General features: G+C 42.8%; 1 protein-coding gene across 1 annotated transcript in view; it reads right to left on the reverse strand.

The window, feature by feature from the left end:
- The window catches only part of Dcdc2 (doublecortin domain containing 2), a 155,631-nt gene that overhangs the window by 7,262 nt on the left and 127,730 nt on the right, over positions 1-20,639 (reverse strand). Inside the window, exon 8 of the mRNA XM_028776347.1 lies at positions 15,184-15,284. Coding sequence (XP_028632180.1) covers positions 15,184-15,284 — 101 coding nt within the window. The remainder of the gene's footprint in view (positions 1-15,183; positions 15,285-20,639) is intronic.

Below are 20,639 nucleotides of genomic sequence, written 5' to 3' on the forward strand. Positions count from 1 at the left end.
CCTTGTAGAGTGTACAGTAGTTACCCAGGGCCTCCTTGTAGAGTGTACAGTAGTTACCCAGGGCTTCCTTGTATAGTATTTCTTCCCAATTGAAACATTCATTTCTGAAGAAAGGAGAGAGGCCAGTAAGACTCAAGAAGGTAGCCATACTCAGGACTCAGGAAGCTCAGAAAGTTTTCAGTCCCCTCTGAAGGTGAGGCTGGCTCAGGCCTTGGAGGACTGCAGCTGGACTGTGGGGCAAGTGGATCATGCCACCAGACAGAACTGGTAAGGTTCAGAAAATCTCATAATTGAGAACAGCAGGTGTTGGAACCAGTTCCCAGCCAGGCTTTACCTGTCCTGGAAAATGTAAATCATGACACCCTACAAAGGGCTGTGACAATTGGTCATATAGCATAAAAACCTAGAGTTCTCCATGCTGATAAGGTATCTGGATAAGCCCCGAGTGTTTAACTAATGAGCTTCCCCTCTGGAGTATCCCTCCTCAGAAAAGATATTTGATCCCTGGCTCACCCTACGTAAAACATATGCATTCACATCAGCCATAAATAAAGCAGTTTGGATAAGCAAGGACTGTCTCTATTAACAAGGATCTGCTAAAACTCCTGGAAAAGGCCTTCTCTCTTCCAGTCCCTCCATACTCTTGGCGCTCACTCGGAACCAAACCGGATTCCATCCCATCCAGAATCAGCTATCCTCTTCCTGCCTGATGCATAAGTGAAGGGCAGACGTGTGGACCACTGTTATACACTCAACATCCTAAGCAGCATCTGGACACACAGGAGACTGAGAACCACAACATCTGTCCCAGAGCTCACTGTTTCTCACCCGGAAGAACATGGGCTGTGACCTCTATCTCGGACTGTGTTCTTCCTTCCTTGAGTGGCCTGCTGGAGGTGCTCCAGCATCCCAACAAGGCAGACACACAGCCCAATAACTGGACCGAGTGAGACCACACACATTGAGGACTGAGAGACTGAGCAGGCTACAATGCACATTCAGATGGCTTCCTCCACTTTTCTTGCCATTGAGAGTTGTTTAATGAACAACTCTAGTAGAGGACTGGGGATGTAGCTCAGTTGGTAAAGTACTTGCCTAGCATGCTCAAAACCCTGGTTCCAAATCCCAGCATTGAATAAAATCAGATGTAGTGGAGGGTGTGGTGACATGTTTCTAATCCCAGCACTCAGGAGGTAGAGGCACAAGGAAGAGCAAGGCCATCCTCAACTACATAGTAAGTTTGAGGCCAGCCTGGAATACATGAAACTGTGTCTCAAAAGGGGGGAAGGGAGAAAAATACAGAGCTTATACTATTGTATGAACAAAACCATTTCCTAAGGATTGACATAGAGCTGTATACGTTCATTCACATAAAGACAAAAAGTGGCTTTCAGATTAAGACACTAGGGACTACAATATGGCTCACTGGGTATAACTGATTGCTGCCAAGCCTGAGGACGTAAGTTCCAGCCATGGAATCCATATGGTGGAGGGAATACCTGACTCCCACAAGTGGTTTTCTGATCTCCACACATGTACTGCAGTACACACTTATACACAAGTAATTTTAAAATGTAATGAAAAAGAGATTAAGTCACTTAGTGAATGGCTTTTCCCTCTGCAAGATTAGAAACAGCTAAAATGAAAAGTGGCATGTGACCTTAAAAAGACTGGGCAGCCAGCCTCCACACTCTTGCTGGTCACAAAGCTCCCCCTCACCTCAGCACTCCCTGGAGGCTCTCTCCTCACCCACCTTGCTCTCCCCGGCCCCCCCCCCCCCCCCCCACCCGACCTTTCAAAGGAGGCACAGCCTGGCACCGAAATACAAATAGGCTATCCCCATTCTATAATGGCACTCCCTAATGAAAATTCCCTCCTGGGAATGGCAAATGCCAGCAGGAGTACAGATAAACAGCCACAACTCCCAGCCCCCATGTCACCCAGGCTGACACCCTCTCTGATGGATAACTAGGCACTCCCCAGTGCAGGTGGCCCCTGTCCTTGGGAAAAGCACAAGACCAAACATCCTTGCGGAAATAAGAGCCATACTTTGGGACAATCAAGAGTTCCCAGACAGCTGTGGCCAGTTTTTGAAAACACTAGTACCTAATAGCACCATAAAGGACAAAAGAGAGTTGTGCTATCCCAACAGATGCCAAAACAAGTGATATTATGTTTAAGAGATGACCTCCCTTATCCCTTTGCTTGTCATGTAATCCTGAAACCCTAGAATCTGTTTATAAACATCCAGAGCTCCTAGAAATGGGACTGCAATCCTGTCCTGCACAGTGGGAATGGATTGTGATCCAAACCAGGTTCACATTATTAAAAGACTCTTGTCTTACTACATCAGATTGGTAATTCTTTGAGCTCTTCCGGGAATCCCGAGATCTGGGCATAATAACCTAAGGTCCTTTGGGATGATTAGGTACAATATTCAAAAGCTAATCAGCCTCCCTTCCAGCAGTACCTGCTAGTCTTTCAAGATCTCTAGCATATATATGCCTTTGGCAACAAAGTTACAATCTCAAAGTATACTTGTTTCCAAACTGCTGTCTGCTTCCTAAAGCAGTGAAGATGTACGCCAGGAGACCGTAGCAAATCATTTCCTGAAATTAACAGCAGCAGCTCTTAGGTTCCACACCGGTGTGGCCAGTGATGCCCACTCTCAGGCAGCATGCTGTTACTCTCAAAGCACTTTTGCATTTCACTTCCCAAGGTAGGAGCATGGTTATCCCCAAGGTAGATATGAAACAGAGGGCAAGTGCCCAGCTTTCTGGGACCAGAGATGACAACACCTTTCAACATCATAAAAGATAAAGAAACACAAGTTCCTTCTGAAGACAGAGCTAGAGCTCCTGTCTCTGCTTCTGCCCAGCTTTTCACTGGTGATGCCTTTTACATATGCAGGCATTAAAAGCTGACTCCACCCCCTCACTCCATTACCTCCGTGATTTTTGGGTAGCATGAAATCAGAGATACACTCAGTTTTCTCATAGTTTCAGACCAAACTGTGTCTCTCATAAACCAATTTTAGCCCCTAAACCTCGGGAATGGTCTCTAAAGAACTTAGTGACTAAGTCATCTAAGGTCCCTCCCTTTGAGTCCTGAGAGTCTTTCACTTCCCAGGTCTCTGGTACACGCTGGAGGGTCCCCCCACCTATTGCCTATTTCTATTCTTTCTGCTGGCCCTCAGGATTCCAGTCCTGATTCCCCCACCCAATACTTGATCATGTTCCCCTCTTGCACTCCCAGTCCCCTTTCTCACCCATACACCTCCCTCCCTCTCCCCTCCTGTGATTGCTTTCTTCTCCCTCCCAAGTGGGATTGAGGTGTCTTCACTTGGGCCCCTTTGGTTTGTCATTTTGTCAGCCTTCTCGAGTTCTGTGGATTGTATCCTGGGTATTCTGTACTTTTTGGCTAATATCCACTTATTAGTGAATAACGAGCCACCAGCCAAGCAACATAAACCAGCTGATACCAGGCCCCCAACATATATACAACATATACACAACATATATACAACAGAAGACTGCTGAGTCTGGACTTAGTGAGAGAAGATGCAACCTAACCCTCAAGGGACTAGAGGCCCCAGAGAGTTGGGAGGTCTGGTTAGTTGGGGGATGGAGAGGTGGCGGCATCCTCGTGGAGATGAGGAGGGGAGGGAGGAGGTATGGGATGTGGAACACTCAGAGGGTAGAAGGGGGGGGATAAAATCTGGAATGTAAAAAAAAATTAAATAATTTTTTTTAAAGTAACTAAGTCATAGCAAGGCCATTTGTGGTCCTGAACCCCATGTGACGGGTGTCCATAAAGAAAGAGGGTAACTGCAGAGACAGAGGGACGTCTGAGTGAGGACCACAGGGGGACAGTCATCTGAAAGCCCAAGAGAGAAGCCCCAGGACATCCAGATCATCATCATCTTGATCAGAGACTTGCAGCGCCCAGAACAAAAAGAGAATAGAGTCCTGCTGCTAGAGCCACTCCCGTTGTGGTTCTTTGTGTTAGCAACTCTAGTACACTCATCCACTACCCAAGCACTACTACTCCCTTCCCTACACACACACACACACACACGGGGGGGGGGGGTAGATCATTAATGGAGAGAGATAAATGGAGACTTTTCCAGATTGAAATTTGATGTGAGGAGAATCCTCTGAGAAATAAACACATGAAAAGCCCTTAGCCCACTCCCCTGTACAACCAGTATCTACTGCTCCTTATGTCTGTGAACGGATGGTGCATCTTTCCCATAATTAGCACAGCGGCTCCATGAAGCTGCCTGACTCCTCCTGGTGGAGTCACTCATTGCTATGCACCATCTCTATGTACTGATCCCTTTAGGACCCTCTAATCCTCTGACTGTAGGCCATACAAAATTAGTAAACACAAATTGCTAACCGGAAAAAGAGCACCTCCAAAATACTGGCATGAATATGAAATGATGGGAGAAATGTCAGTCTCCTCTGTGGAGACCCCTGGAAATCATTCAAGAAAGGCCTTCTGTTATTCATCTCTAAGCCCACTGTGGCAGACTAGTGATGGTCAGAGTCTTTAAAGAGGTAAAGGGGTAACAATTGCCTTGGGAATGCACTGATGAAGAGGAGGGCGACCCACACTTATCAAGCTCTCTTCTGGTGCCTGGTGTCATGTTCTATGCATCTTATATGCATAATGGCATTCGCATTAACCTTCAACAATGATTCAAGAATAATACTGTTATTATCCTAATTTGCAGATATGGAAGAAGACAAAATTCAGTAAATTTTCCCTACCACTTCCTGAAACTAAGAATTTAGAGAGCAAAATAGAATTCCACTCTGAAGCAGTTACATGCACAACTTGAGCTTCAGGTTACCGAGTCAGAAGCCTCAGCACTCAGCACCTGGTAACACTGCTGATGTCATTTCTGATGGATCCCCTTGGACACTCCACCACAGAGTTCTAGACCGCATGAGCAGCAAGCCTGGTCACAAATATGTCACATTAAAACAGGCATTCTAGCTGTGATGACGCCTCTTAAAACAATACATTTTCATCCTAAAACCTGTCAGCCCACTGGTTGGGATCTGGAGAAAAATAAAAGAGATGACTGTGGATCGGATAATTTTGGGCCAGGAACACAGACTTGTGAACGCAGTGACTCTGAAAGAGTTCTGCCCATAATCGTGTCCTCTACCCAACACTTACGTCAAATTTTAGTCAGTTTGTGACTCAAATTTTCAGAAAATAGGTTTTCTATAGAAATCATTTCTCCCAGGGGTATACATATCCCAAAATTTCATGACAAACTCATGCCTCTGAGTAACTGCACGAAACTATACATAAGGCACAACTGCATTTCACGGAGTTTAAAGATATATTCCTTTATTCTACTCTATTTGAAATATGCATCACCTAACCATGAGTGCAGAAGTCATTTGAAGTTCTATGGTCCCAGCTTTCCAGGCTCCTTGGCATTCACGCAGAGCACATGAAGTTAGTAGGTTAGAGGAGTGTACATACTATACACATGTATACAATCACAGACACCACAGACCTTTAAACACAGAGCTCTGCATATGAAAATCAACTTTTTCCTTTTAAAAAGCACATAATTTATGGGTAATATATGGTAATATATTATATAGTACATAATATATAATGTAATATATCTTAGTAATTGCCCTTAACATTTGTTAGTGGAGAAGCTGAAGCAGACTTCCTCTTTTACATGGCACCAGCAATGGCATTCTGAGTACATGTTGCCTGAATCTGCCCACATCATATCTTACTATTTAGTTTCTCACAGTCTGAGCAGGCACTTGATGTGTATGAAAAGTTGGGAAACGTCTGCGGTTGTTATCACTGGCTACATCCTCATAGCATTCAGGGTTTTGGCTGATTCCTGGCCCACTGAGAAAAAAAGTGCCCTCAATTACTGTATTAACATCACCGCGTGTGAGATGTTCAAGTGTGATCTTCAAGTGCTAAAATTTCAGATATCTAAAATACATAGAATTTTCTAGTCCAGGTATTGTATCTAAGCCCCCTTTCCTGAACAGCATTATTCCCACCCTGAAAACTCACCACTAGAGAGAGACTGGGGGAAACTGAAGCCCTGAATCAATAAACATGGAGAGCCCAGCTGGGATCCCTGGGGACTGCCCACTGCAGAGGCAACATGGAGATGTGTGCAGGTCTGGCACTCATTGTGGAATAGAAGGTATTTCTGTACTTTATGGCAGAGGCATTGGCAGTGAAAGTACAGAAATTATCATGCTTGTTTTTATTTCTGTTCCCATGGAAACTAAAATCATCTCCTACCAAGTTGAATGAGGTATTTGGAAATAATCAGTTTCAATTTTTCATGATAGCTAAGTATTGCTTTCTTGTTCTCTGCTTTCTGGCTTACTTTCTTGGAGGAGGGGGACTGACATTGTCTGAGGGCACAAAGACCATGAGAAATGGTGATTATCTGCAGAAGCATGATCCCCGATCCAGACGAGGAGTGAGGCTGAGACTGCCACTGGCCAGTAGATACTAACCCAGGCCCTGGAGACCTCTGAGCTCCTGTAACACTCATATGAAAATGTAGTTGACTGGAAGTATCTGGGTAGTGTGGGATTGTGAAGTCAACATTGGAAGAGGAACACAATAAGCTTTCTCATTTTAAAAGGAAATGTTGGTTTTCTTTCATTTTCACGGAAATTCCCACAGGCTACATTTTAATGTTTAACACCATTTCTCTTAATTAAACATAAATCTCCAAACACAGATTCACTAAGAGCCTAATTTCTGGTGAACCCACAGGAAGGTTCAGGGTCCTGCTCATCCTCATCCTGATGCTCCCTGTGTCTGGGATGCTCACAGCACCAACAGGACCTTGATCTACCACACACCTATAGCTGAAATACAGAAGAGTACCAATGAACTTGTAGTTCTAATTCCTTTCATTCTCAAAGGCTGAGTAGCTCAGGCAGGAGATGGAGCCAATTACGGAACAACGAGAAGCTCCTAATCTCTCCACTGCCCTTCATGAGGAGTTCTAAGACAGCCAGAAGCCAGAAGCCAGCACCTCTGGACTCCTCCTGTGCCAACAGTGTCAGCAGCATGTGGTGTTTCTGTGGAAGAATGATTCTCTCTAATGAGGATTTTGTTTCTTCTGTGACAAAATGAAAGATTGAGCCCAGGTTCTCTTTGGTTCTAAATGTTTTACACTTCTGCTTAGTAAATGCATTTAATTGAAGAGTAGTTGGGGTTATGTTACTACATATGAATACTGGATACCTGTAGGCCCTGCCTCTTGCTGGATTCCTGGGTGAAGCTGCAGGTAATTGCTAGTCATCTCCAAGAAGCAGGTAGAGTCAGTGATAGAACAAGCCAGGAAACATGAGGGTTCAGATTTCAAACCCCTATTTTCTGGATATACTTCTGGACTGGCAATAGAGTCTTTGAAATAGTATTGTATTCTGCAGATATAAACAGCAGTCACAGATGAAACTAATACCCAAGGTGCTGGGCAGAAATATAAATGCTTAACTTGGGACAACTGTGGGAGAACAGGGAGAACTGGCTGAAAAATATGTGGCAAGCCAAACCGATGCAGGCACAGTATACTCCAGGTTGGTCATTAACTACCACCTAGGGAATCAGGTCATAGGCCATCAGCTCTCCATCCTAACTCTTAGAGAATCTGGTCATAGGCCATCAGCTCTCCATCCTAACTCTTGGGGAATCTGGTCATAGGCCATCAGCTCTCCATCCTAACTCCTGGGGAATCTGATCATAGGCCATCAGCTCTCCATCCTAACTCCTGGGGAATCTGGTCATAGGCATCAGCTCTCCATCCTAACTCCTGGGGAATCTGGTCATAGACCATCAGCTCTCCATCCTAACTCCTGGGGAATCTGGTCATAGACCATCAGCTCTCCATCCTAACTCCTGGGGAATCTGGTCATAGACCATCAGCTCTCCATCCCCAGCATAGATTAAATGAAGGTAGTTTAGGATGAAAGTGACTTCTGGTTGAACACTCTAAATTGAACATTATGTTTTGTTTTGCCCCCTAACATCTTCCAAAAGTCCCTCCAAAGTATCAGTAAAGGGAATTTTTAAAGGAATCCAGCCATAAAAAAAAGAAATAGTAGCAACAAAAATTGGGATGTAGTAAACTCACTGATTGTATGTCCAAAAAAAGATTAGACATAAGAAAACCAAATATGTGAAAAGGAAAGGTAAAAAATGGGTACATGCCTCTTGTACCAAAGCCAACTAGAATAAGACTCTTAGTAAGAATCCAAAGTCTCCTTTTCTTGGTCAGGTCCTAACTACTCAGCACTAGGCTCACACTAACAAAGCAAATGCCTAATGCGTGTTCTCATAAAAATCAGAAGAGCAATGCTAAAACTACCAAAAAACAGAGAGGTTCTTTCTGTAAATACTGCCAGCCAAGCACACTGCCCTGAATCTCTCTTCCTGACAAACTCTGCTTATGCAATGTCCTTAGTGAGTCACCAAAATAAATAAATAAATAAATAAATAAATAAATAAATAAATGTCTTTCTAGCACCAAGGCAGAAATCAAAACAGAAAGATGGAGGAAACCTCCTAAGAACTACACTAGAAAAATAAAGCTTGAAACAGCAGAGCATCAGTGTTAGGAAAAAGGAATATGTCACATCCATGAAACAAGAATATCCACTATGAAAAGAACACTCAGGGCTGGGGAGGTGGTGCAATTGTAAGAGTGGCTATTTCATGAGCATGGAATAGAATTGTGGGCAGGGGAAGTCAGAGACTGGAGAATCCCTCGGGCTCAGTTATTCAAATGTACTCCAGAGTTCATAAGATACCTTTGCTCAAGGAAAAAACAAAAACAAAAAACAAAACAAACAAACAAAAAAAACACGGCTAACAGTGATAGAGACACCCATAATCAAACCTCCAGCTTATACACACACATGTGCCCATAAGCACAAGCATGCAATCAAGTACACACACACACACACACACACACACACAAAGTGGGGAAATAACATTCAGAAGTATAAAAGTATCTAGAAGTTAATGATATGGCAACCCAGGTAAGAATATCAATAGGTGGGGGCTGAGAGTATGTGACACTGGAAGAGTCCCTGCCAGTAACCACAAGGCCCTGAGCTCAGTCCCTGGTGGGGTATATCTATAGGTGTGACTTGCATGCTGTATATATGATGTAACATATATAAGAAACATGTATGATAGGTCCAACTGTACTGAAATCATAATCAGCTTTCTGCTCTGCATCTCTATGGATCATTTCTTAGCTTTTTAAAAAGTTAAGTTATATCATATAAATACTAAAGTTCAAGAAAGAAGATTCTTAAGGAAATAATTCAACATTTCTTCCAGAACTAGAATCAAATATTTCCAGAAGAGAAGCATAATACATGGTCAGCAAGCAAAAGGCCTGCCCCAAGGGGCCTCCTTAGAAACTCTCTGAATACCAGGAACAAGGAAATGAGCCCAGAAATAGGGGAGTGTTAATCACAGAAGTTCAGGAACGGCAAAGTTATCAAACCTCTCAACTGCCCTCCTGAGTGGGAAGCAAATTGAGCATGGTTTTCAAAGTCCTGAGGGAAGTCTTATGACCCTAGAATTTTACACATAGCCATGCTGACAATCAAGTTTGAGTAGAGAAATCAAGGTTATTTTCAGATATGAAAAGCCTCTCACTGGGACTGCAGCTCGGTGGTAGAGCACTTGCCTTGGGTGCATGAGACAATAGATTCAAAAAGTCTCTCCCACACAATAGTCCTCCCATGGACTCTGGCTAAAGGAAAATTGATTACACCTTAATTTTGTGTGGGAAACTTTCCTATAATAAAGGTTTAGTCAAAGAAAAAAAGACATGAAATCCAAATGTGAGGATCCATACACTGGAGAAACACAAGAAATTCCCAAAATAATGATAAGGAAAACACCAGGCCAATCTGGGAAGCATGTGAAGAGGCAGATTAAGTAGCTTCAGTGATCAGAGGGCTTGGGAAAGGGGACAAGAAAGATTTCATAGTCACAAACCATGCAGAATGGAGCAGGAAGAAACAGGCCCACAGCTTCAGCAACAGGTGCGCAGAAAGCTAAGCAAAAGAAGAGCAATGGGCCATGGCCAAGCAAAGGAGGCAGGAAGGTGTCAGAGTAACTGAGTCTATACAAAGAGTCATCCAAGAGGGATAGACAGTGAGGGTAGCCTGCAGATCCAAAATTAAGCCGGCAAAAGTTATAAAATTATACTAGAAATAAGGACAAAGGGTATGCTTGTATATTAGTGTTGACTTGTCATGGCTAGGAGGGAAGAGGGAAGAGGGAGGAGGCAGGAGCAAACAACCAGCTCCCACAATCATTTGGTAGAAGCTTTAATACAGAATACCTAAAGTGTAAAAAAATAAAACCAAGAGGTTAGTTCCATAATATTTGAGATGACAAGATTATTTTATGTATGTCGAAAGATAAAAGTTATTAAAATCCCAATTAAGATGACACACAACCCCATGTAAGACTCATGTGTAGGTCTCAGAGGAATTAAATTAGGATATCATATACTTCAGAAAACTGTGACATAAACTAATTAAAATTATTTACCCCAGAAATAGAAACAGAGATGGACAGAGAATATGTGGGGTTTTTTTGCTATAACCCTTGTCAAAATGGTTGACTTGAAAATATTACATGCAGAACTTTGACTGTAATATATGTGAAATGAATAACTCAAAAATAACATATGTCATGCCTCCGATTAAAACAACGAAACAAAACTTTGTGTACTCCAGCATTCAGGATGGTAGTTTCTACAGTATTTCACAAAACAACTCAGCATAAAAACATTTTGAAATTCTTGTTATTTTACTTTCAAATGAATTATCCACTGGTGGAAAAGCTATAGAACTACCTCCACCCTGGATCCATTCCACGCACTCTGATGACACATGCTCAGTTACTTCTGTCCTCTGAGAAGCCAGCCATATTTTAATGGCACTCATTAGTTAGCCTGAGTCTCATAGGTAAAGGACCTTTGTTTCCTGGCCCTTAATGACTAAGGGGAGTATACAAAAATCAGCTCATATTCTTACCTCCTGACTTTTCACATCATGTTCTGAAGGCTCACAATGGCACACAGGTCACAAGTGCTGGGAATCAGCTAATCTGGTACTTGCCCACCCCGAGTTAACTTAAAATACACATGCAAAAAAAAAATTTAAGTCTGCCTTATTCTTATTAGACCTAAATTGTTTTCTAATAAAAGTGACTTGCTCTGGCCTTTCCAGAGCAAGGGAAACTGGAGTCTCCCTGTGGGCTTGGAAACAGTGCTAGGCGCACCACTATAATAGTTAGACTTTGAAACTCCCCACAAAGGGTCTGCATCTGAGTACTTGTTCCCAGCTGGTGGCCCCTTCAGAGGCTGTGAAGCCTTTACCGGGTAGAGCCTTGCAGCTGGAAGCTTTTAAAAGTTATAGCACTGGCCCAGGTTCTGGCCTTGTTCTCTAACTCCCAGTCTGTCACACACAACTGGAACTCCATTCTGCAGTCCACACAAGGGTGGAGTGGAACCATGGTATCAAATAAACATTTCTTCTCCTAAACTATTTCTGGCAGATGTTATGGTCATGGCAACAGTAAGTAGCTAGTCTCTGAGAAACAAAAGGAATCCTATCTAGGGACAAAACTCAGACTCTTAGCTGGAATGCACAAGAACAAGATATACAACGCAGCAGCTTGCCCTCCTGTGAGCACACGTGCTGGAGATGCCAGGAGGACATGAAAGACCTGAGGTTCCTTTGCAGTAAACATCCTAATCTGCCAGTTTCATGGATGCTAGCTTGGGTCAAAAACAAGTTGTTGCTCACAGCAAGCACAACAGATGCTAGCAGAGGCTCAAAGCCTTTCCCATATGGGAAGAGGCTGCGTGATAACCTCTCTGTGGTTTGCCTTCGAGAAAAGAGCTCCAGGCTTGGGGAACCCAAATCTTTTTTAGTGATTTTATTATGGAAAAAAAATATACACAACATGAAATTTGCCTTCATAGTCGATCTTACATGTGTGAGGCACTGGGATTACATCTCTGCAATGGTCAGTAAACCACTGGCCTGAGCTTCAGAGAACAGGAAGCATTTCCCTTATTATTAGAGGACAGCCAACAGGTCTGGCCTCTCCTCACTATTGGCATTCTGGGCCACATAATTTTTGCTGGAAGGGTTCTTGTGTGCACTACAGGCTATTAGTGGCACCCTTGATCGATTGCTCACCAGAATCCAATAAAGTTCACTAAGTTTTGACAGCAAACATGTCCCCATAGACAGCATGATATTCCTCTAGGGACAAAACGGTCTCACCTAGGCAAAATGGTCATCAGTGAGGGTGATGAAGCTAAAGGACATCATTACCTCTGCTTTCCAAGGCCATTCATTATACAAACATCCTTAAGAAGACAGAGAGACAGTGAGAAGGCTCAGTGGGGAAAGGTGCGGCTCCCAAGCATGAAGACCCTAATCCCTGGGGCCCACATGGTGAAAACAGTACACATATAACACATACATACACATACATGTGTGCGCATCGACATATGTGTATATGTGCATATTTATCAACATTTATATATGCACATGTATGTGTACGTGCATGGAAAGTGAGGAGGTAAGGTCTATCTGCCAAGTGGTCACCACGGTTATTCAGAGAAGAGTCATGTGATCTTAGCAGGTACCTGATGAAAGGTGGCTGCTAGTTAATGCACACTACAGAGGGGTGTGGTCTTCAGAACTGCTCTTACTGTTATGGAGCTGATGCCACTAGTGATAAATTGCTCCACACCCTCACTGGCTTCATACGCTGTTCAAATTAAAGCCATCTAACATCCAGAAGAGGCCCTAGCACCTGGTGCCCACGGTGGAACAAACACGACTGAGGATCCCAGCGCTGTGTGGGACAGAGCAGACAGAAGCGCGGAGGAGCCGGCTGTCTTTCCTCCGGGTCCTTCTGTCTCTGGTGCTGCTCTTGCCCGTTGGTTGTTTACCTCTCACTCCATCTAGATGCATTTTTCTCAGCCATCTCCACATGTCCAATAAGAAACCAAACATTGAGATGCAAGGCTGATCCAGTGACATCAGAGATCCATCCTCCTTCTCCACGTCCCTCTCTCCAAACCACACAACACCTAAGCAAACAGATGCCTCTCACAACTGCACATATTGCTTAAGAAGTTTTGACTTCCAAATATAAATTAGTCTTAGCATCTATAACTAATAAATTTTGTGTATACATGATCACTCTTCTTTGTCTGAAAATATAATATTTAATTATGGTTTCACTGAAGACTTAAAATTCTGTTTTCTCCCAGGGGAAAAAAAAATAACTACAACTGGGGTTTATGAAAAATTTTCAGTGAGAGCAAATTGTAGAAAATAAATTGGATTTTTGAAATCTGTGAATTTTAGCACAACAGACTTTTCACTGGGAGGAGTGTGTGCAGGACGTACGGAGGAATAATCAAACGTCAGTTGCACTGCTGCCCTGAGAAGACAAACACATGTGGGAAGATCACTCGTGGATCTGCCTGATTGTGAAATCTGCTTTTAGAAAAGGAAATAGCACACAATAGTCACGGGACTCACGACAATTCCTAGCAACCTCTCCCTTCCTCCAGAGTCTCACACCAAACCCAAACCCTCCAGTTAGAATTGTAAAGATCGTATTAAAAAGTGTAACAGGGAGCCTTTTATTAATTTATTTCTTTTGGACACAAGTATCAGTATTTTTTTAAGTTTTCCAAACTATTTCAATATGGAGCCAAGCTTGAAATAGCAAAGTAATCTAATATGTATACTGGATGGTACCAGGTACAATAGTTTGGTTAAACAGGCTACTGCCTTATTTATAATCTCCTTAGGAATGCAAATGGATTCCTGTGTGAAAACTCATTTTGGTACATGCAGTGAGACTTTCAAAGGTTCATTGTATTATTAATATGAACTCTGTAAAATCAGTGTAAAAAAAATAAAAAAGTGAAGGAAAGAAAAATACCCTGTAATTCATATAATCTAAATTTAATATTCAAATTTAATAAGGAATTACTGTAAACAAAAAAAAAATGTATGATAGGGTCTAGGGAGTTGGCTCAGAGTCTGCTAAGCAATCATGAGGACCTGATTTCAGAAGCCCAGAACCCACATGAAAAGCTAAGTATGGCACACATCTTTGACCCAGCACTGATGAGGTAGGAACGGGTGGATCCAGGGGCTTGCCAGCCAGCTGGTCTAACCAAACCAGTGAACTCCAGGTTTACTGAGAAACCCTGTCTCAAAAATAGGACAGAGAACAACTGAGAAAGACACTCAATGTCTACCTCTGACATACACACACACATACACACACACAAAGAGAGAGAAAGAGGAGAGAAAGAGACTTGCACATATGCACACACATAAACACATAGCTTGCTTACTTCTTGAATTTAGCCAGAATTAATTAATATGTCTTAATTTCTTCTGTTAGCACACCTTCTTGTAACACAAATAAGTACATTGTTCCACGGGCCTAAGAAAGGAAATTACTATACACATAGAAAATATTTGAGTTGTATTTATGTGAGTAACTCCTTTACAAAAAGAAGGAGGGGGAGGAAGAGGAGGAGGAGGAGGAGGAAGAGGAGGAGGAGGAGGAGGAGGAGGAGGAGAAGGAGAAGGAGAAGGAGAAGGAGAAGGAGAAGGAGAAGGAGAAGAAGAAGAAGAAGAAGAAGAAGAAGAAGAAGAAGAAGAAGAAGAAGAAGAAGAAGAAGAAGAAGAGAGAAATCTAACCACAAAAATATTGAAGACCCTGAAGGAGAGAATATTACACCATTTTAAAAACAGGTTTTCTTTTAGAAAATTACTTTTTCCTGGATTAAAATTCCCAGCCAATGCTTCTTTTTTTTTTTTTTTCTAAATCAGACTTTGTCTGTGAGCTTGTTGCTCACATCCAGCTCCCTCTGTCCTGTGCTGTTTATTAAGAACATACCGTTTCCACATTAAAGAGAGGCAGATGGATGTGTTCTGGAGGAGTGCCAAGAAGAACTAGGAGTACTGTGTTATACCCCAAAAATCATTTGACCCCTTGGCACCTGAGTGTGTGGGGGTGAGGGGAACATGGCCATGACTGCTGGATTCTGTGAATGTTTAGAGGCATGAAGATTACCTGGTCCACTGGAACCTCAACCTGGGTGTCCTCATCTTCTTGAACTTCTACTGCTCCCCTTGTTTCAGATCTCTCTGCTCCAGCTTTGAAAATACCTTCATCTGTGGAGACAAACACATGTGAAAAAAATCAAAATCCAATCGTGACATCATGTGGCTGAAGGCTGACATTACAGTAAAATGCCTGAGATGGATACGGATATCTCAGTTCCTCTTATACAGCCAGGTCTTCAAGGTCCTGGGCCCCAATCAGTATGCTTTAACTGAGAAGAGGTCCAGTGGCCAGAGTAAGGCTGCCTTTGCCTTGGGAGTTCAGAGCTCTGCTGGAATGCCTGCCTGCTCACACAGTGCTGCTGACTGGTGGTGGCACCAGTAGTCAGAGATGGAAAAGCCTCCTGGCTGGACCCCAGTCTCCTCCTAGCCAGCAATCAGTGACAACATCCCCTGTTTTTCAATACATTTAAGAGCTTCCATTTCCTGGAGAATGCTATGCATTCAATATAATGTAGGCAAACAGTTCTCCCTATTCGAAGTAGGGAAGCATGTTTTTATTGCAGCAGGCTCATACATACAGTGGACTTTTTGCATCCCTCCAGAAAATAAGCATGCTTTAGCTTTGCAGATTTCTACAGGATTTTCACAACCTGTGGCTTTAAGCTCTGACAAGAGAAGAGACCTAAGCCCCTAGGGATTTAGACTAAGCTCCTGCAACTTGCTTCCCTTTGCAAAGCAGCAATCTCTGTTGAAGAACTTTTAATGTCTCCCCCTCGGGGGCCTTCCCTTCTCCAGTCCCAGTAATCAAATCCTGGAGCCATCTGTCATTCTGTCTGTCTACTTGTTTCCAGACAGATTTAGTGCTTCAGCCACCCTCACAGATGTCTTCTTTGTCTAATTTTTAAGGCTCTCCGGGGATGGAAATGTTACCTTCTTTACTGGTACTCTATCTACTCCAGTGTTTGATTATCCCTGCAGCCTAGAAACTGTTCCTGTCTTTTGACTTCTGTAAGAAAGGCATGATTGTTAGAAAAATTATTTAATACATGCCACATGACACCACACATTGGTAAAGTTCCCAGGTCAACCTTAAGTATGTGCAAAATGTATGTTTACATTCGTTGGGGAATAATCATACTTAAAACACCAACACTAGAGTGTAAGGCATGAATGAGACGTCGTTCCTGGGCTGGAGTGTAGGTCAGTGGTAGGTAGAGCACTCACACTGATGTAATCTGCTCCTGTGGCTGCTTACAGCCCAACAAAGCAGAGAGTCACTGAACATCGCAAAGTTGCTCAGAGGTCAGGGGTCTCATAGGTAAGAGGGCAGCAGCATGTAGGGAAAGCAAAAGTAATAGCCAGGGAAAGTTACAGGGGAAGAAGAGGAAGGGTGTGGGATGGGATGGAAACTCAGGCACAAGACATTCCTGTCTTAGATTGCAGAACTACAGAACAGTGAGGTAGCAGATGCAATAGATTGTAGCTACAACTTCCTCCAAATGCTGGGCTTACTTACAAAGAGACACCATAGGGAATATTCTAGAATTTATCAGTAACAGCAGAATTTGTTCTCAGAACTCATGGGCAATGGCAGTGTCTAACTCTATCAAGCAGAGCTATGAATTGTTAACAGATATATGTTAGAAAAGGTATCCCACCAGACAGAGGTCAATCCCCTTCCTGCTTGACATCCCCGCCTCATGTGCTACTGCTCCAGACACTTTGTGGGTGTTGAGTTCCTTTCCATATTGTCCTGAGCACAGGACACAACTGTATCGTCTCCCTCTGCAATTACACATTCAGGAAAAACAAGTGACACTGGGGATGGAGGTCAGTTAGCAGAGTGCCTATTGTGTATACAGGCATGGGCTCCAGCTCAGTTAACAGAGAGCTTATTGTATATAAAAGTATGAGCTCCATCCCCAACAATGCATGATCTGCTCAGAATGATGAACACCTATAATCCCAGCACTCAGAAGCAGAAAGATGAGAAGTTCAAGGTCATCTTTGGCTATATAGTGAATTTAAGGCCAGCCTGGGACATATGAGATAATATCTCAATGACAATAATAAGATCAAATTGAAATGATCCTTGGATGGCAAGGGTCAACCTTATAAACAGACAGCAGAAATACAAGTCAGCAAGATCCACCTTGAGACAAGAGATATCATGGAGGTGCTTGCTTGGATGGGGCTGGGGCTCATTTGTCAGTGAGTGGAGATGCTGATGCTGTTTCCTCTGGTATCAGAGAAGAGGGCTGGAGTAGAGTAAAAGGTCTACCAGAGTCAACAGAAACCAAAACCAGAAGAAAACGAGAGAGCCCACTCAGATGCTAATTCATTCTCCTTATAAGTGTTACTAAGGTGGTGGTGCTATACATTCTTAGGGAACACATATTTTTAAAAGTAGTGTTGCTATTCATTTTGATATAAAATGTATACAGTTTGGGGATGTTAGAAGCTGAAGAAAATAAACCCCCATCCAATACCTTATGGTCCAGAGACATCTTATCACCAACATTTTTCAACATCATCCTCCTCTTATTCCTCCTCATTTTCTTCCTCTTCTTTTCTCTCTCTCTCTCTCTCTCTCTCTCTCTCTCTCTCTCTCTCTCTCTCTCTCTCTCCTTATTCTCTCTCCCTCTCTCTTTTTTCTCTCTCTCAAACACACAATTAAACTTGAAATTTATAAGTCACTATGTACATTAAAATTATATCATGAGCATTTATCAAGACACTAGGTATTACTTGAAAACATTAAAATATGCTGAGACTGTGCCATAATTAATAGACACTACTAAATAATACAGATCAGATCTTTGAACAGATAGGACACATGGTAAGAAGTTGATTGATGTGTAACTGCATTGAGATTAGTAAAGAAATCCCTCTCTGGAATCAGGAAACAGATCCTGGAGGCTCAGCCACCGATGGAGGAGACCCCAGAGGCAATTGCTACCTCCCTCTCTATGTACACAGCAAAGCAAATATCTCTCTTCTGAATCCTTGTTTTCCAAGAGTAAGCCTGGAGCACTGTACACAGTGAGTTCACAGTGAACATTTATTGAAAGTAAGGTGAAAAACAAGCTCCAGGCTTACTCTCCTCACACGTCAATCCCCTTCCTGCTTGATGTCAATCCCCTCCTCGTGTGCTGCTGCTCCAGACACTTTGAGTGTTTTGTTCCTTTCCACACTGTTCTCTCTGAGCACAGGATACAACTGTATCATCTCCCTCCACAGTATCTTACTGGATGCCCCTCCTGCCTCTTGCTTTAAGGAAATCTTACTTTCCAATCTCTCTCCACATCCCATCTCTTACCGTCTGAGTAATCATGTCCTCAGGACCATCTTGTATCCTTGGCCCTCATATTATATATCTCTCCTACTTCTAACTCCATTGACAGAGCCTCCCCTACATCTGCCGCAGCTTCATCTCCTGTCCTAGATGATGTACATCAGTAACATGTGCCCTGGTTTGTTTCATAGCCTACGTCACCATGTCCACCTCATGTCTTGTCCTTACAGGAGTCCTGGTGGCATCTAACCTTCAGTTCAAATCATATTCAGTGTTAATACTCTATAAAGATCACCTGCAGTGCCACTCCTGACCACAGAGCCAGACAGAACCAGTCTTTCTTTCCCTTCCAGGAACTCATCGTCACAGTCTTTACTTATTCATCAATCATTGTTTCCTTTATCAATTTCTATTCCTTTCTCTGTTTTGATCCCTGATGTTCTACAAATCCTTCAGGTGTAGGCTACCACTTTTGTCTTTGCAAGTCCTATTGCCACAAGAGCTGCCTCCAAACAGGTTTTGAGACAATGTTTGTCAAGCTAAACTGACAATACCAAGTATTATGTAAACACCAAACTCAGGCCTACAAATGTTATCTATAATAGAATTTCAACGTATATATACCTGTGGGAAAGATCAGGAGTCCATGTAGTCTTCAAAAGTAAAAGTAACTATGCACGCGCGCGCGCGCACATACACACACAGAGTGAGAGAGAGATTTATATGTGTTCTGTGAAATTTTAGGTAAATAAACAATACTATGACACATTATGACTTTTTAAAGATATCTTTATTGCTAATTAACCTCCTCACCTTTCTCCTGTATTTGATTAGGGATTTATTTCCCTAATCAAAGATCCCTTCCCCCTGTTTCTTCTTTCAAGCCATTTCTACTGTGTTATTCTTCTCATGGTTTAAATGAACTCATCCTTCCTGGGCTGACCTGGCATGAGAAGCCCCTTTGAAGTTCTCAGTCAGAATCATGATGACTAGAGGTCAAGGAGGGAGGCAACATTAGAAGTCACAAATGGAATGCAGGTAAAGACACATGTCATGAAAGGGAAATAAAACTGATGCTCTTCTAGTTTTAACTCTGCTAGAGATTTGTCTTGTGTACGGGGTTGGGGGGGTAGAAAGACAAAAGGACTCAAGGAACAAGAAGATGGAAGTGCAGCCTAGACTGGGATAAATTATTATTGTCAAAGCCTAAATAGTAGTCTCCCTGTACCTTTCCAGATGCCCACATCAGAATACTGGGGAAATTGTGCCCACCTTACACTGTGTGGAACCTAGAAGTGAGGATTCACAGGCTGAGTCTGATGTGGATCCAAAGCAGTTATAATGGTGCCTGAAGGTGAAAGGGGGAGCCAGAGAATGGACCAAAAATCGAGAGAGAATCCAGGTGCTCTCACTGGCTTTGAAAGCAAAAGGGAGCCCTAAGCAAGGACACACAGCCTCTGGGAACCAGAAGAGCCCACGACACAATTCTTCCCTTGATTTTGAGCCCAGTAAGCTCTGTGTTGGAAGTCTGGCTTCTGGAACTATAGTACCCTTGGTGTTATTTTGGGCCAAGTATGGGGTCATTTGTTATAGCAGCCAGAGATAATAGGTCCGGAAATAATGCTCCAGAGAAAATCACTGTCTTCTAATTACAGCAGAAGCATGTTTTGCAAAGACAAGTGCAGGAAACTCAGACCTCCCCTAAACACCCCACCCCCACTGTCTCCGTCCCCTACCAAGGACACCTTGGGCAGAAAACCCTTCCTTGAGCCTCTGGTCCTTTGTTTTCTTCCCACAACAGTGTTATTACCTGCCTTTCCCCCTCCCTTACAACATGCAAATGTCATCACCATTGCCAGAAGAAAAGATATTCAATATTTTAATGCCCTCTCTGTCTGAAATCTTTGTAATAAAAGCTGTTTGCTGAGAAACTGAGAAGCAAGGATAAACTCTATACACAATACTGCTCTCATTCAATTACTACTCCGAGGATCGAATTGAATGCTTGGATGCACACTACACCTCAGTCCACCTCTCATCTTCTCCCTTTGTATCACGAATGGACATTTTAGTGCATATTACACTGTAAAGCAATAACAAACACTCCAGGAAAAATAAAATGCTTCCGTATTATTTTTCACTTATCTCTTATGAGCTTTCTTGCCTAC

This window comes from Grammomys surdaster, unplaced genomic scaffold (assembly GCF_004785775.1).
Source record: "Grammomys surdaster isolate TR1022 unplaced genomic scaffold, NIH_TR_1.0 267, whole genome shotgun sequence".
Lineage (NCBI taxonomy): Eukaryota > Metazoa > Chordata > Mammalia > Rodentia > Muridae > Grammomys > Grammomys surdaster.